Source organism: Cherax quadricarinatus, chromosome 19 (assembly GCF_038502225.1).
Source record: "Cherax quadricarinatus isolate ZL_2023a chromosome 19, ASM3850222v1, whole genome shotgun sequence".
Taxonomy (NCBI): Eukaryota; Metazoa; Arthropoda; class Malacostraca; order Decapoda; family Parastacidae; genus Cherax; species Cherax quadricarinatus.
This window is the reverse complement of record NC_091310.1, coordinates 41,419,809-41,436,453: the sequence shown is the minus strand read 5'-3', so window position 1 is coordinate 41,436,453 and position 16,645 is coordinate 41,419,809. Positions and strand designations below refer to the sequence as shown.

Sequence of the window (16,645 nt, the reverse complement as noted above, 5' to 3'; positions counted from 1 at the left end):
TTTGTTTAATATAGGAGGGCCCTGCCCTACAGTGCTTCACTTTATGGTGTTTCATTAATGCAGCAGTTTTTAATTATACCCATTCTTTATTTATTCAGACTTCATTCAGTACATTTATTCACCATTCACTATAAACTAAGGATGAAAATATTATAAGGTAAGTATTATATGTACTGTATATGCATTTTTTAGACCTGGCTCTCTTGCTTACTTAGTGTATGGTAGTGTAAACATGTTATTAAGTTTTATATGCACTTGAAAATGAAAAAAGGTTAAGTTTCACTTTACAGCAATAACCCAGAACCTAACCTGCTACATGTATAAGCAGGGCCTGCCTGTATGCCAGTAAATTTAGCTAATTTGAAAAATTGAAGTCTTTTGCCCTAAGTCACTTGAAAGTAATTTGAAGTGTTCCTTATGTGACAGTCTTTATGCAGTTCTTTATAACTAGTGTTTCATACTGTAACTTATTTTGTTTCTTTCCAAAGGGGACAGAAAAAATCAGTGTTATCAGTATAGAGTAAAATTTCCTAATGATAGTAATTATTAGTGGGGATAATAAATTGTAAAATGCAAATGTTTAAATTTTTTTTTTTTAAACAGGTTTATGGAAAACCTTCAAACTGAGGTCTTGGAAATTGAGTTTAATGAATTTTCAAAGGGACTGCCAGCTATCACAGAGTTAGATTTTGCCAAAATCTTGCTTCGTTACACCTACCTTCAGTCTGACCAGTAGGTATATTATGTTACTTTTAACATATCTTGTAAACAAAAATGGTTTAAAATCCCTATTTTGATCATTTTTATTTTGTATAAAATTGTTTTATATGTTTAGGTTTGACTGTTTGCTGTCATGTGAATATAATGTGTAGAGTTGAATATAATTTCTTTTAATCCCTTTACTGTCCTAACGTAGTTTTACGTTTTCCCTGCCAGCATTTCAAATATTTTAAAAAATAAAGAGAGCAGTTTTCTGTGTAATAAGATAAAAAAAAAATTTGGGCCAGTACTTACTGAGATATAAGGCCGCGAAGTTGGCACTGGATGGTCACGTGACAGCCACATGGAGTACTGCCGCTTGCAGAAATATTGCAGATACATATATCGTTTTTCCCGTTTTTTTCTTAGTTTTTATGACGTGATAATTATGTTTTATAGTAGATTTTTTTATTTCAAAGCCAGTTGCTGTTCAAACACAAATTTTAGGTACAGAAATAATACTCATACTGTCACAGTCGCACCTATTTCAGTCATACTATTGTCTGCAGCTACAACTTTAACTCGCCTAGCAACGTACAGTGGTCCCTCGCTTTTCGTAGTTCTCGGCAATCGTAAATTTCGCCAATCATAGGGGTATTTTCGTATAAACATGGACTCGCTTTTCATAGGTTGACTCGCGAATAGTAGTTCGTCCGGGACACGTGTGCACGGTGTGAGCCGGGGCGGCCTCCCTACCCAGTCAGTCTGGCATTGTTTACCAGTGAGTGAAGGTCCCCTCAAGTGCTCCTACGAAATATTTCATAATATTCCACTCATTTTAGTGCTTGCAATTACTAATTAAGCTACCATGGCTCCAAAGAAAGCTCCTAGTGCCAAGCCTGTGGTAAAGAAGGTGAGAAATATGTACAGTGACAAAGTCTTGGGCCATTTTCGGGAAGTGTTAAAGAGACGCCAGAAACAGAGCTCTCTCCACAGTTACTTTGCGAGACAGGACTAGAGTGACTCTCAAGGTGGTCCTAGTGGCATTAAGAAACAGAGAAGAGAAGCAACCCCAGAGAAGCAATTGGTACCTGAGGTGTCGCTGGAAGGGGATTCCCCTTCCAAACTGTAAACAATCCAATCTCTCTCCTCTTCCAGTCTCCCATACACTAAGAAGAATCTCCAATAAAGGTAAGTGTTATGCTGTTAATGTTTCATTCATCATTTCCCATTGTATTGTTTTTGTACTATATGTATATTTCATGTAAAAAATTTTTTTGTTTTAATACTTCTGGGTGTCAGGAACGGATTAATTGTATTTACATTATTTCTTATGGGGAAAACTGATTCGCAAATCGTAAATTTTGTTTATAGTAACGGCTCCAGGAACGGATTAATTACGAAAAACGAGGGACCACTGTACTCGTTTACCAATGACTCAGACGTACAATGGGCTCTCTGACCAGTATGCATACCTAAATAATGTATATTAAAATTGATTTCCTCTATTCTGTTTATTACAATATACAGTACACTGCTGTATAAACATTTAAAAGTATACCATAAATGTTATAAATGGAGCAAAGGTGACATGAAAACAATATCAAAGATGGTTGACGCAAACCCACTACCATTACAATATGCTCCTCACTTAGCGACGAATTCGTTTACCAACGTGTTCTTAGGAATGGAACTCCATCATTAAGTAAGGAGAGTCTGTATATGCAAGTTTCTTAAAGGTCCCAGCAATGTTTTTAAAAGTCTTGGATTATATGAAACTCCATGAAGCACAGATTCATACAGAGTGCCGGCCCTATATTGCTGACACATGAATCATGTGTTCTTTCGCTCTTGGGGTCGCCTTGTGGTGTGAGCACACACACTACACTTTTTCTGAGGATATTTCTTTTTTAGGGTAAAAGGTAGCTGTGTCAGGAAGTGACAGTTAGTGAGGATTTGCTCTGGCACTTCCTCTGGATGTGGCTGAGGGATGTCGCTTTAAGGGGCAGGTACAAGTGTGACATTATACTTTTGTACTATCTGTTTTATGACATTGAAGGTGAATTCTGCATAGTAAAGTCATTTCCCAGTCTTTATTTGATACATATTAATGGTATTAACCATTGCAGTGTCTACAAAGTGGAGGAATACTTTCATGTACCACTTGCGACTCCTATGCTTACAATCAACGAACCCTATTTGCATGTCACACTCATCAACTAGTCACATATTGTTTGTATAGTTGACAACAGCAGCTGGCTTTACAATGCATTCATTGGCGTCCCTGTTCACTTTGTACCATCTCATGTCTGTGGATGGTTGACAGCAGTGTCATGTCCTGGTGTCACTGGCCTGAAACGCTTGCATTGCACCATCAACACTGCTTCCATTGAACCTTGGCATATGTTTTCCGTGTCTTCTCACTGTTTCACGTATATCAGTACAGTCTCTCCTCACTTAGCGACGTACTCGTTTACCAACGACTCAGACTTACGACGGGCTCTCTGACCAGTATGCATACCTAAATAATGTATATTAGAGCTGATTTCTTCTTTTCTGTTTATAACAACATACAGTACACTACTGTATAAACATTTAAAAGAATATACTAACAATGTTATATATGATGCAAGGGTGACATTAAAGCAATATCAAAGATGGTTGACATAATCCCACTATCATTATAGCATATTCCTCATTTAGCAATAATTTCGTTTACCAATGTGGTATTAGGAACGGAACTCTGTTGTTAAGTGAGAGGCTGCATTATTCACATGGAGGAAATCAGTGAGCATAGAGCTTGTATACCAGTTGTCTGTGAAGAATGTATGACCCTTGCCATGGTATGATTCCATCATCTCATGAACAACATCACCAGAAATGCCCAACATTCGCCTGGTATCGTCGAGTATGTTACTTCTATGCAGACAATGACATCCAATACTGTGCCACTTTCACAATCAAACAACAAAAGTTTTATACCACAGTGATTACGTTTTCTCGGTACATATATTGTTTGAAAGACAGTCGTCCCTTGAACAGAATCAAGGACTCGTCGACAACAATGTTCCTGAAGGGATAAAAGTAAGCACTGAATTTTTACTTCAGATACATAAACACATACAGAATTTTGTATAGTAGATCATTTCTGTTGGGTCTGTTACTGTCTGAGAGGTGCAGCATTCATAGCAACAGCATGAATCTGTTGCAGGGAGGTCACAGAAGACTGGAGTACTGAGGAAGTAGTCTGTGGACCAGTACTGTGCTATAATGTTCCTATATGTATGAGATATAAGCATGACAGTGCCAAGCAATGAATACATTTTGCTCATAGTTGTATCTTTCCACCTGTGCAGCTGTGACGATTCCGCAGCTTTTATGTTGTCCATTATATAGCAGTAGCAATTGTTTATGTGGGTTATGATCAGGTTCATGTTGGAGAAGTCAAAGCATAGTTGGAAATACTCTTAACTCTATGGACTCATCCATGATAGGACATTCTGGGAGGATGCCATTTCCATTGCCATGGCACAAATTTTGTAATGTACATTCTTTCCAATTCCATGCATGGTCTGATGGTGCATCATGGACCTGTGGCATGAAACATGGTGGAGGGACAGGAGTGGAGGTGGCACATGGTGGACTGAGTGCTGGTCGGCCCTTTGTCTATCCGCCCAGCACGCCATGTGGCCCAGGCACCATGCCACCCCCCTCCTCCTCCTCCCTTGCATATCCCCTTCATGATTAGTATCACTATCAGTGGCTGGAGTTTTTGATCATGACCTCCTGTGGCCCTTGGGGATTGCATATGGCACACTGCCTGAACAGAGGCAATGATGCCTAAAGGTACACTTCACTGGGGAATAATGTATATCTCTGTCACTTGAAGAATCTCCTAAGGGCATAAAATCAATCTTAGTCACTTACATCACTTTCACTATCATCATCATCATCATCAAAACTATGAGAAAATGTTAATTTTGCTAGACCCTCAGCCCAGTACCTCTGGGTGCTGAGCTGAGGGTCTGGTGTGGCCATACTGGCCACTCCGGAGGTGCTAGGCTGAGGGTTTGGTGTGGCTACTGCCCATGCTGGCCACCCCAGATGTGATGGGCTGAAGGTTATCTGGGTTATCATCAATATTTACAGTATTTCCTCAATCATTTGTGGCCACATGTCTTAGATCCACTAAACTTCAGTTCTTTATCACTTCCTCGAATAAGAGTGTTGATACAACGGGTCGTGAGTGAATCCTGGGGGTTTGCCGTGATGTTGACCCAAGCTGATGCTGAAACTAACTGGTGCTCCCATGTGGTACTGTGGGGTCCCTGATTTTTTTTTTTAATGCTGCACACATTGAATGCGCCAACGCGTTCTCTCATGTCTAGGCCTCTCAGACCTATTGTGCCAAATTTGAAGGCAGGAAAAAATGATACATCGCTTTACATTTGGAGCGCTAGTGGTAAGAATGTAGAACTACATTTGGGCAGTTAAAGGATTAATATATTTAACTTTAAATATTCTCTACTCACTTTTCTGTATACTGTACAGTATAATTTTTACTGGTCATCTGTGACTTACAAGTGATTATATTGGTCAACTATATCTCTGGTTCTGTGAATTTTGGGATGGTTTACTAATTTTATTTTTTCAAAATTATTAAATTTGATCACCTGAATTTAACTACCAATATAATGTGAGACTTTCTGTTGTGATTCAGGCCCACAAAGCGGATGTCCAGGTGATAGTAAATACTTGCATATTTCTCTAATAATTACACCCCACAGTTGCACTCTGGATACTAAGTCCTCAGCCTTCATAGACAGTAACTTCAGATCTGCAGTAGTTTTTTGTAACAAGTTTACAGTATACTGTATTCATTATTGGATGAATTTTACTCGTATTTCTGGAAGTGTTTTTTTTTTTATGGAAAAAGAATACCGTATATTTTTTTCCAGTTTAAAGTTCCAACAAGAGTGCACAAGGGCTTCAGAATGTTTACAGTGAGATTCTTCATCTTGTCAGGCTTCAAGTTATGTTATGGGATGTTGTTATTAATGCTGTGCCTCTTATTGATGTTCAGTTAATATATACAGAATGCAATAATGTGAAAAACTAAATTTATATTTTCTTGAGTTTAAAGTACTTTAAAGGAACTCCTGCAATTAAGCTTTCTTACAGAGTATCTGAAAAGATTATGAAGTTCTTGTAACATAGTTTTCATGTTAATTCTTAAGTATAACATTTCCAGAAATATAATTTCTGCTTGTGTTGTAGAGAGAGTAAATCGTAAGTGATATTAAATGTACTCAAGTACAGTATCATCCCACAGTACACACACTTCCACAAAATTGTTTATGGCAAAATTTAATCTCACAAAAAACTGTATTATGAGCTACAACTGAAACAAATCTAATGACCACAGACTTTTTTTTTTTTTTCTCTCTCAAAGATTTGTCCACTATTAGTCCCATTTTGGGAGGTAATTATAGTTAAACTTTTTTTTTTATCCATTTTCTTCTGGTATTCCTAATGAGGGATATCTTTTATGAATAATTAAAGTGGATAATAATGAATAAAAAGTTACTATGTGAGTGAATGTAGCTGACTGCAAACTGTTTTGTGATCTAAACTTTGCCTTATATAGTCATACCTCTTTAATTTGAAGTACTTAGGTAATAGGGTTTAAATTTAGGATTATTGATTTTTCTAGTCCCATGAATTTTTCCAAGCATAACCTTCCCTTCCCTTTCTCGTAATTCATTCGGTAGTTACATTTATGTGTCAAGTTGTGAATTAGAAAATTAGATGAAGGGACAAAAATAAAGAAATTGTAGAAAAAAAAGTAGCACAGTTATTCATATAAATAGTAATTGATTTATTACCAATCAGTATGTTATTTCACCTAGTTATTTTGGCAGAATACAAATGGTCATGATACCATTGGAAACTAAGGCTAAAGTAGTATCATTAAAATAATTTAATTGTGGGACATACAGTACCTGCCCTCTGAAGGTGGGCTTGGGATGTTGTGGTTTGAAGGATCGTCTGAATTATAGGTCAGTGAAGTTCTGGCAAGACAGTGAATGAGTGAGTAACAAAGTGTTTTCTTCTTTGTCGGGTCACCCTAACTCATTGACAGACAACTGGGGTGTAATTTTTTTTTTTTTCTCAACAAGTCGGCCGTCTCCCACCGAGGCAGGGTGACCCAAAAAAGAAAGAAAATCCCCAAAAAGAAAATACTTTCATCATCATTCAACACTCACACATAATCACTGTTTTTGCAGAGGTGCTCAGAATACAACAGTTTAGAAGCATATACGTATAAAGATACACAACATATCCCTCCAAACTGCCAATATCCCAAACCCCTCATTTAAAGTGCAGGCATTGTACTTCCCATTTCCAGGACTCAAGTCCGACTATATGAAAATAACCGGTTTCCCTGAATCCCTTCACTAAATATTACCCTGCTCACACTCCAACAGGTCGTCAGGTCCCAAGTACCATTTGTCTCCATTCACTCCTATCTAACACGCTCACGCACGCTTGCTGGAAGTCCAAGCCCCTCGCCCACAAAACCTCCTTTACCCCCTCTCTCCAACCCTTTTGAGGGCGACCCCTACCCCGCCTTCCTTCCCCTATAGATTTATATGCTTTCCATGTCATTCTACTTTGATCCATTCTCTCTAAATGACCAAACCACCTCAACAACCCCTCTTCTGCCCTCTGACTAATACTTTTATTAACTCCACACCTTTTCCTAATTTCCACACTCCGAAGTTTCTGCATAATATTTACACCACACATTGCCCTTAGACAGGACATCTCCACTGCCTCCAACCGTCTCCTCGCTGCTGCATTTACCACCCAAGCTTCACACCCATATAAGAGTGTTGATACTACTATACTTTCATACATTCCCTTCTTTGCCTCCACATATACCTCAACGCACCACGTTTTTTGACTCCACATATACCTCAATGCACCACTCACCTTTTTCCTTCATCAATTCTATGATTAACCTCATCCTTCATAAATCCATCCGCCGACACGTCAACTCCCAAGTATCTGAAAACATTCACTTCTTCCTTACTCCTCCTCCCCAATTTGATATCCAATTTTTCTTTATCTAAATCATTTGATACCCTCATCACCTTACTCTTTCTATGTTCACTTTCAACTTTCTACCTTTACACACATTCCCAAACTCATCCACTAACCTTTGCAATTTTTCTTTAGAATTTCCCATAAGCACAGTATCATCAGCAAAAAGTAACTGTGTCAATTCCCATTTTGAATTTGATTCCCCATAATTTAATCCCACCCCTCTCCCAAACACCCTAGCATTTACTTCTTTTACAACCCCATCTATAAATATATTAAACAGCCATGGTGACATTACACATCCCTGTCTAAGACCTACTTTTACCGGGAAGTAGTCTCCTTCTCTTCTACACACCCTAACCTGAGCCTCACCATCCTCATAAAAACTCTTTACAGCATTTAGTAACTTACCACCTATTCCATATACTTGCAACATCTGCCACATTGCTCCTCTATCCACTCTATCATATGCCTTTTCTAAATCCATAAATGCAATAAAAACTTCCCTACCTTTATCTAAATACTGTTCACATATATGCTTCAATGTAAACACTTGGTCTACACATCCCCTACCCACTCTGAAACCTCCTTCCTCATCCGCAATCCTACATTCTGTCTTACCTCTAATTCTTTCAATAATAACCCTACCGTACACTTTTCCTGGTATACTCAGTAAACTTATTCCTCTATAATTTTTACAATCTCTTTTGTCCCCCTTCCCTTTATATAAAGAGACTATACATGCTCTCTGCCAATCCCTAGGTACCTTCCCCTCTTTCATACATTTATTAAACAAAAGTACCAACCACTCCAACACTATATCCCCCCCCCCTCTGCTTTTAACATTTCTGTCATGATCCCATCAGTTCCAGCTGCTTTACCCCCTTTCATTCTACGTAATGCTTCACATACCTCCCCCACACTTACATTCTGCTCTTCTTCACTCCTAAAAGATGGTATACCTCCCTGACCAGTGCATGAAATTACTGCCTCTGTTTCTTCCTTAACATTTAAAAGTTCCTCAAAATGTTCTCGCCATCTACCTAATACCTCCATCTCCCCATCTACTAACTCCCCTACTCTGTTTTTAACTGACAAATCCATACTTTCCCTAGGCTTTCTTAACTTGTTTAACTCACTCCAAAATTTTTTCTTATTTTCATTAAAATTTCTTGACAGTGCCTCTCCCACTCTATCATCTGCTCTCCTTTTGCACTCTCTCACCACTCTCTTCACCTTTCTTTTACTCTCCATATACTCTGCTCTTCTTATAACACTTCTGCTTTGTAAAAACCTCTCATTATAATAATAATAATAGAAATATTTATTATAATTGTTTAGTATTTGAAGAATTATATTTAACCCTTAAACTGTCCAAACGTAGATCTATGTTTTTTCAACATTTGAAAGTATGTAAAAAAAGTAGATTTTTTTTTTTACATTTGAAAACGTGTAAAAAAACTTTGATTATGTGTGAGTGAGGTGAAAGTGTTGAATGATTATGAACATATTTTCTTTTTGGGGATTTTCTTTCTCTTTGGGTCACCCTGCCTCAGTGGGAGACGGCCGACTTGTTGAAAAAAAAATTATTTTTGAAAATATGTAAAAAAATGTAGATCTACTTTTGGAACACTACGCATGTGAACGTAGATCTGCTTGGACAGTTTAAGGGTTAAAGCTCCCTTTATGCTGGAGAAGGACTCTTGATCCAAGGAATCCAAGCTGCCTTCCTCTTCCTTGGATTAAATCTGATTAATCACCATTCTCCAGGCACTCTATGACACCTATGGGTTTAATGCTTCCTGATGGGTATAATAATAATAAGGTAAACAGTGGAATGAGGAACTTAGTGGTAATTCAGAGAAACTACAAGCAGAAGTGTTAATTTATTAAGTATGAAGAATTAAGTAAAAGCAGCATAATACACAAATAACCCACAAGAAGGAACATTTCAGTCTGACTTTCTCTTTAACTAGTTAATGGTCCAAGTCGGATCGAAACGTCATTATAAATTTGTCTCGTAAGTACAGGTAATTTGTGTGTTATTCCAGTTTTAGTATTGTGTCTCTTGATATTTTTAAAACACCCCTTTAACCCGTAAACGGTCCAAACGTATATATACGTTTTTTCAACATTTGAAAGTATGTAAAAAAAGTAGATCTTCTTTTTGTTTTTCTACATTTGAAAATGTGTAAAAAAAACTTAGATCTACTTTTGTAGCACTACACATGTGAACGTAAATCTGCTTGGACCGTTTACGGGTTAAAATATAAAAGCATCCTGGGTTCAAGTCAGGTAGTGGCAAGGTCAGTGAGGATTAAAGTTTGGTGATACTAGAAGGTAGAGCTGGGATATGGAAAACAGGGCAAAACTAATGTGGTATGTCTTCAAGCTGCCAATATTCATCTAGCTGAAATCGTAGAACAGAACATGGAAGTGTATACATTAGCAGAATTCTTGCACACACTATCCAGGCTCAACACAAAACAAAATTCTTCAAACTAACATCTAGATCCCAGCCCTGTCTTCCTCTGGTATCACTTGATTTGTGTTCCCACTGACCCCCTCCACCACCTGACCTGCCTGCCCTCAGGATGCATGTATACTTTGAAAAACGGAGTTTTTGCTTATTTCTTTGTACCTGATAAAGCCCCAGTGTGAGTGAAATGTCATATAATAAAGGTTTGCTCTGGTAAACGTCTTTGAATTATTTTATCAGAGTTGATATTGCAAATCTTGGATTGTAGTGATTTCATATAATACAGAGTAGAATAAATAGTTAAAAAAAATTAAAATACAATAAAAACACATTAAAAACATAAAAAATGTATACATATGTGTAGTTTTGCCGTCTTGTTGTGTGGCAGCATTGCTACTGGTTCTCATTCAAAACTAGGGTGCTGCCATATGCATTTTTGCCCATGCTGCAATCATGTGCTTGCTTTGCCTTTTGCTATTATTTTTGTGATTATTCCTTTACTGTGTCTGTGTTAGCCATGGGTCCTAAGAATGATAGTGTAAGTAATTCCAAATGTAATATGGTTACAATGGAAGATAAATTAAATATGATTAAAAAGTATGAAAAAGGTGAAAAGGTGTTGGTGATAATGCATGCCTTAGGGTTGCTTAGGTGTTTTTGGTCATACTTAAGGCATTTCTTAGGACAAACCACAAGATAAATAACATAATTTTTAATTGTGTTCATTATTCTTTAAAAAAATGACTAAAATGTGTTTTTAGTGTTCTTTCAGGTTTAGTGATAGTTATATTATTTCTTGAGTTATTTACGCTAGTTTTATGGTGTTTGTCATTATTTTAAGGCATTTTTAAGGTATTACGTCTGGATTACATAAAAAACTGGGCTACGTCACAGCTTTTGGAACCAATTAATGACATGGGGTGGTGTATGACTGTACAGTGGACCCTCGAATTTTGTAATTAATCTGTTCCAGAGAGTGTGACGAAAGTTGAAATTTACGAATGGCGAAACCATTTTCCCCATAAGAAATAATGCAAATCCAATTAATCTGCTCCAGACACCCAACAGTATTAACAAAAAAAAATTTTTTTTACATTCATTCTAGATTTACATACAGAAAAGAATGTGCACGGACGCTGGGAGGCCACTCATATGTGTTACAAATGAGTGACGAATGGTGAGGCAAATTACGAACCACTAGGCTATATTTTGATGAAAAAAGTTGTGAAATTTACGAAGCACGAGGCTTGTGAAACTCGAGGGTCCACTGTATTTATTTTCTACCCTTTCCTACAGTTTTTTTAACTCACTGTCTCCTACTGAGGTAGGGTAACCCAAAAAAGAAGGAACACTTTCACTCAGTTACTCAATCTGTTACTGTCTTGCCAGAGGCATGCCAACACTACATCTCAGGGGCCCCTCCAAACTGCAGCATCTCCACCCCTTCTTCAGAGTGCAGGTACTGTATTTACTACCTCCAGGACTCTAAGTTCAGCTGACTGATTTCCCTGAATCTCTTTTATTTATCCTGATATTTAAGTAGGGGCTTGGACATCCAGTAGCCTTGTGTGAGCTCATTAGATAGGAATGAGTAGAGGCAAGTGGTGTTTAGGATTTGACATACTGTTGGAGTGTGAGCAAAGTAACATTTTTTTTAAGTGATTCAGGGAAACTGATTAGCCGGACTTGAGTCCTGCACTCTGAAGGAAGGATGTGAATATTGCAATTTTGAGGGCCATCTGAATTGTGATGCCAGGACCCCTCTGGCAAGACAGTGATTGAATAAGTGACAGTGAAAACAATTACTGTGTCAGGCCACCCTGCCTTGGTGGGAGACAGTCGAATTATTAAAAAAAAAAAGTTTTGTTTCTAAATATTACATACTGTTTTTTCTGTTGCGTGTAAGCTTGTTTGTTGTCATCCAGTAAATATTTGTTCAAGTTTATTTTTTCTTGTTTAGGAGAGCCAGGTCAGGGTTTGAAATAATGAATGTGTTGTCATCTAAAAATAGTACTGGTTTGAATTACTTGGTGGTGGTTGGTAGCCTACTCATACAAAGCAGCAATTGTATATAGTCCATAAAATGAGCTTTGACTTTTGCTAATAAAAGAATTCAGTTATCAGCTTACAAGCTGAAGAATGTACATCTATGAGTAAGGAATATTTAAGAGTGGTATACAGCAGAGTCAGTGGTGGTGCAAATTGAGGCTTCATGAGACTACAGTATAGAAAAACCATTGTATCATATGGATAGTTGTTTCAGAAGTGTCACTTACTAAGTGCCACATCTGTGTTACTTATTGTTTTCTGACATTATCTTGCATTTATGCTGTGCATGTATCAGCTAAAACTCACACGGTAAAATGTAAGTATTGGCTTGAATATAGAAAATGTTTTATTAAGATTGTATTTTTTTTTTACTGAAATGTTGCCAGGATCAAATTATTTATCAACTGGAAAAGTTTTGGTGGCTTGAGTTTTGGATTAAAGAGGTGTGACTGTAATTTAAAGACAAGACTGACTCTCACTTTGCTGAATTTACTATGATGTGACAGGCAGTGCTCATCAGTCTTGTGCTGAATATATTAAGAGGTTCGTGCAGCTTGTATCACATGACAGCCAGTCTCACTTTGCACAGCCTTTTAGCTACACTAATGAGTGCTGGTAATTATGATAAAATTAATATAAGCAATTCAACATCTTAGTACTGTAGTACTGTATACAAATTAAGTGTAAAATTACATCTACAAGGGAGTACCTGTATTTTATTATATGGTAAGGGCTTTGAATATGATTTCCTTATCTGGCTACTATAGTTGCATTATATACTTAATTTTTATTCAGATATAATTTAATATCAGTAATCCTTTGTGGCTGTTAATATAGTGAAACCTCTGTTATTTGCACATTTCTTTTTCTAGACAAAGGCAGATAGTTGATTTTAACTGATAGTTGAGTTCCACCATGCTTGAGACCTGTGTAGCTTAGAACGGATGACTAATCAATATAGGTAGCAAGTAAAAAAAAATTCCAAAGTTATATTATGAAATATAAGAAAAACTTGCACATTACATTGCTTACTGTTGCTGAGAATGTCTGCCTGGAGTGGTTTCACTGAGAACTATATATGGTGCTGTTATATTAGCTTAAATATGAAGTTTTCTACAGATCTGAGTGATTTGAAATAAACACACAACTCTACAAATAAACCCATAATATATAGTAGGAATATGCCTCCCCGCCTCGGTGTGATACAGCCAGTGCGTTGAAAGATGATGATGTATTATAGCTTGCAAGATATGGTACAAGTTCCACAGGGGTCAGTGTTGAGCCCTTTGTTATTCACAATACACTGTATACATAAACAACACAGATGAGGGAACAAAAAACGACATAGCAAGTTTCATGCTTGTCGTAAGAGGCGACTAAAATGCCGGGAGCAAGGGGCTAGTAATCCCTTTTCCTGTATACATTACTAAATTTAAAGAGAAGCTTGTGTTTTTCTTTTTAGGTCACCCCTGCCTCAGTGGAATATGGGTGGTTTGTTGAAAAAAAGAAATAAGCAAGTTTGTCGATGACACCAAAATTTTTTTATTTTTATTATTAGCACACTGGCCGATTCCCACCAAGGCAGGGTGGCCCGAAAAAGAAAAACTTTCACCATCATTCACTCCATCACTGTCTTGCAAGACAGTGATGACACCAAAATAGGCTGATTAATTCTGACGAGGACACTAGACCGCTTCAGGAAGATCTGAATAGATTAATGCAGTGGTTGGAGAAGTGGCAAATGCAGTTTAATGTAGACAAATGCAAAGTTTTAATCCTTGAGAAAAAGAAAATAACCATGGAAGTTTTAACCCTTTTGGGGGTCAGTCCTGTAATATGGCTTTGAATCCAGGGTCGATCCTGTCATACTACGCTAAAATTCTAGCGGCTTCCAGTCTCGCGAGAGAAAGCTGGTAGGCCTACATATGATAGAATAGGTCTGTGTGGTCAGTGTGCACAGTATAAAAAAATCCTGCAGCACACAGTGAATAATGAGAAAAAAAAACTGTGACCGTGTTTTTGTTTTTTTTATGGTTGTATTCTCCTATTTTTGGTCTTATTTGATAGAATGGAAGATATATTCTGTAAACCATTCAAAATCATCTCTATGGAAATAGAGATGATTTTGAATGGTTTACAGAATAAAAGTACAGTAGCCTGAAATTGAGCTAAAAGTAGCGGGAATGTTAAATTATTGCCAATGGTTAAGATTGAGTAAATCACGGCGTACGTCCAATACACGTCAACTGGCTGGTCTAATGTGCACTCATGAATGCACTGACATTATTTATAATATTATTACCATTATGCAGTAGTCTGCATAAGAGTAAATCTTTTATTTTTTGTGTGAATAAAAATTCAAAATGGAAAGCATGCATAATATAAGAGGTGCCCAGAGACGTGACTGATGAACAGAGAAAATGTTATCTTGTACCAGGAATGACTGTATTGTTTATTTTGGGCCCTAATTTGAAATTGCCATTTCTTTAATTTTGTGTGAAATTGGCCCAATTACCAATTTCTGATGACTTTATTGGGTAGTTTAAATAGGTAAGTGGTCAGTTTCTTGTACTCAGTCAATAGAATGGAAGATATACTAGCAAAATAGCTAAGAATTTGGTCAACTGGAACAAAATTTGAACTCAGATAATGTGAAAAAGAAATTTATGTTTATGTACTACAGTTAATTTTATGCATTTATGATTTAGTATTGCATCTTTACCTTTGTTTACATTTCTCTAAACTACAAATTGTACCATGTATGATCTGTAATTGTTTGTGTGCGTAAGTTTTGATAAATTTTATCTTTTTTATAATAGATTTGCGTATATTTTATGGTAGTAAATGATAAAATGGACTAGTATATACATATATTTTATGCGTTCATGACATACCTATCTTTTTCTTAATATTTTTTATATTTCTGGGCTATGCGGTTCGTCTTGAGTTTTTTTCAAATTGTTGCAAATCCCCAAAGAATTTACAAGTACTATATGTATTTATTGAAAAAATCCGTGATAAGTGGACCTGCTCAGTTCAAACCCGTGTTGTTCAAGGGTCAACGGCATATTGTTGGTTAGGCCTCATTTTGATAGTGCTGCACAGTTCTGGCTATCGTATTACAATGAATGAACATAAATACTCTGTAAAATGTACAGAGAAGGATGACAAAGTTGATCTCGTATATCAGAAATCTCTCCTACAAGGATAGAATGAGGGCACTGAATCTTCACACTCTAGAAAGTTGCAAAATAAGGGGGCATATGATTAAGGGCTAAAAATGGAAGTCAGGGATAAATAAAGGGGATATAAATTACATGCTAAAAATATCTAACCAAGACAAGACTCTCAGCACCTGGTTCAAGTTTAAAAAAAAATTAGATTTAGAAAGTACATAGGAAAGCATTGGTTTGGTAATGGAGGTGTGTATGAGTGGAACTAACTCCCGATTAGCTTCATTGAAGCAAAAACCTTGTGTAGCTTAAAAACAGATTAGACAAATACAAGAGTGGGTGTGGGTGAGTGAGAATTGGGCCTGCTTAGCATGGACCAGTGGGCCTGCTGCAGTGCTCTTTCTTATGTATGTGTGTGTCAGAGAAACTGGTCTGTAGTTTAAGGGCTCCTGTCTGTACTGACACTGTCCTCCAGTGTCATCAGGTTGAATTTTCTTAACTTTTCATAGGACATACCCCTTTGCTCTAGAACTAGATGCAAACTTATGCACTTTCTCTAATTTCTTGACATGCTTCGCCAGGTGAGAGTTCCATACTGGTGCTGTATACTCCAATATGGGCCTCATATGGTTTACAATCTCTTGCATGACGCTTTACTTAGATGTTGAAACATTATTCTTGGGGTTGCCAAATGCCCATATGCTGTAGCAGTTATTTGGTTGATGTGTGCCTCAGGGGATGTGCTTGTTATGATACTCACCCTAAGAGTGAGTTGAGTTTTGTAACCTCTGACCTTTTAGGCTGTACCCCATCAATGGTCTTCTTTGTCCTTCCCCAAGCTTCATAACTTTGTACTTGCTCGAGTTAAACTCCAGGAGCCATTTGTCAGACCAGGCTTGCAGCCTGTCCAGATTTCCTTGAAGGCTTACCTGATTCTCATCCACTTGTATTCTCCTCATTAGTTTCACATCGTCTGCAAACAGGGACATCTCTGACCCTATCCCTTCCATCATGTCGTGTGTGTGTGTATGTGCATGTGCGTGCACTAGTGTGTGCATGCGTGTGTGCATATGTATGCATGTATGTATGTATGTACATTCTTAATTGTGGTTGCAGGGGTCAAGTCTCAGCTTGTTTA

At 37.3% G+C, this 16,645-nt stretch overlaps 1 protein-coding gene across 10 annotated transcripts in view; it reads left to right on the top strand.

Annotated features, from left to right (window-relative positions):
* Positions 1–16,645, top strand: part of MICU3 (Mitochondrial calcium uptake 3) — an 80,431-nt gene that overhangs the window by 46,376 nt on the left and 17,410 nt on the right. For 7 of the 10 annotated variants that reach the window (XM_070086728.1, XM_070086724.1, XM_070086723.1 and 4 more), the window contains 2 exons: positions 604–732; positions 5,420–5,440. In XM_070086728.1, the coding sequence (XP_069942829.1) occupies positions 604–732; positions 5,420–5,440 (150 nt within the window). The remainder of the gene's footprint in view (positions 1–603; positions 733–5,419; positions 5,441–16,645) is intronic. The other 3 variants (XM_070086726.1, XM_070086732.1, XM_070086729.1) reach the window with 1 other exon arrangement.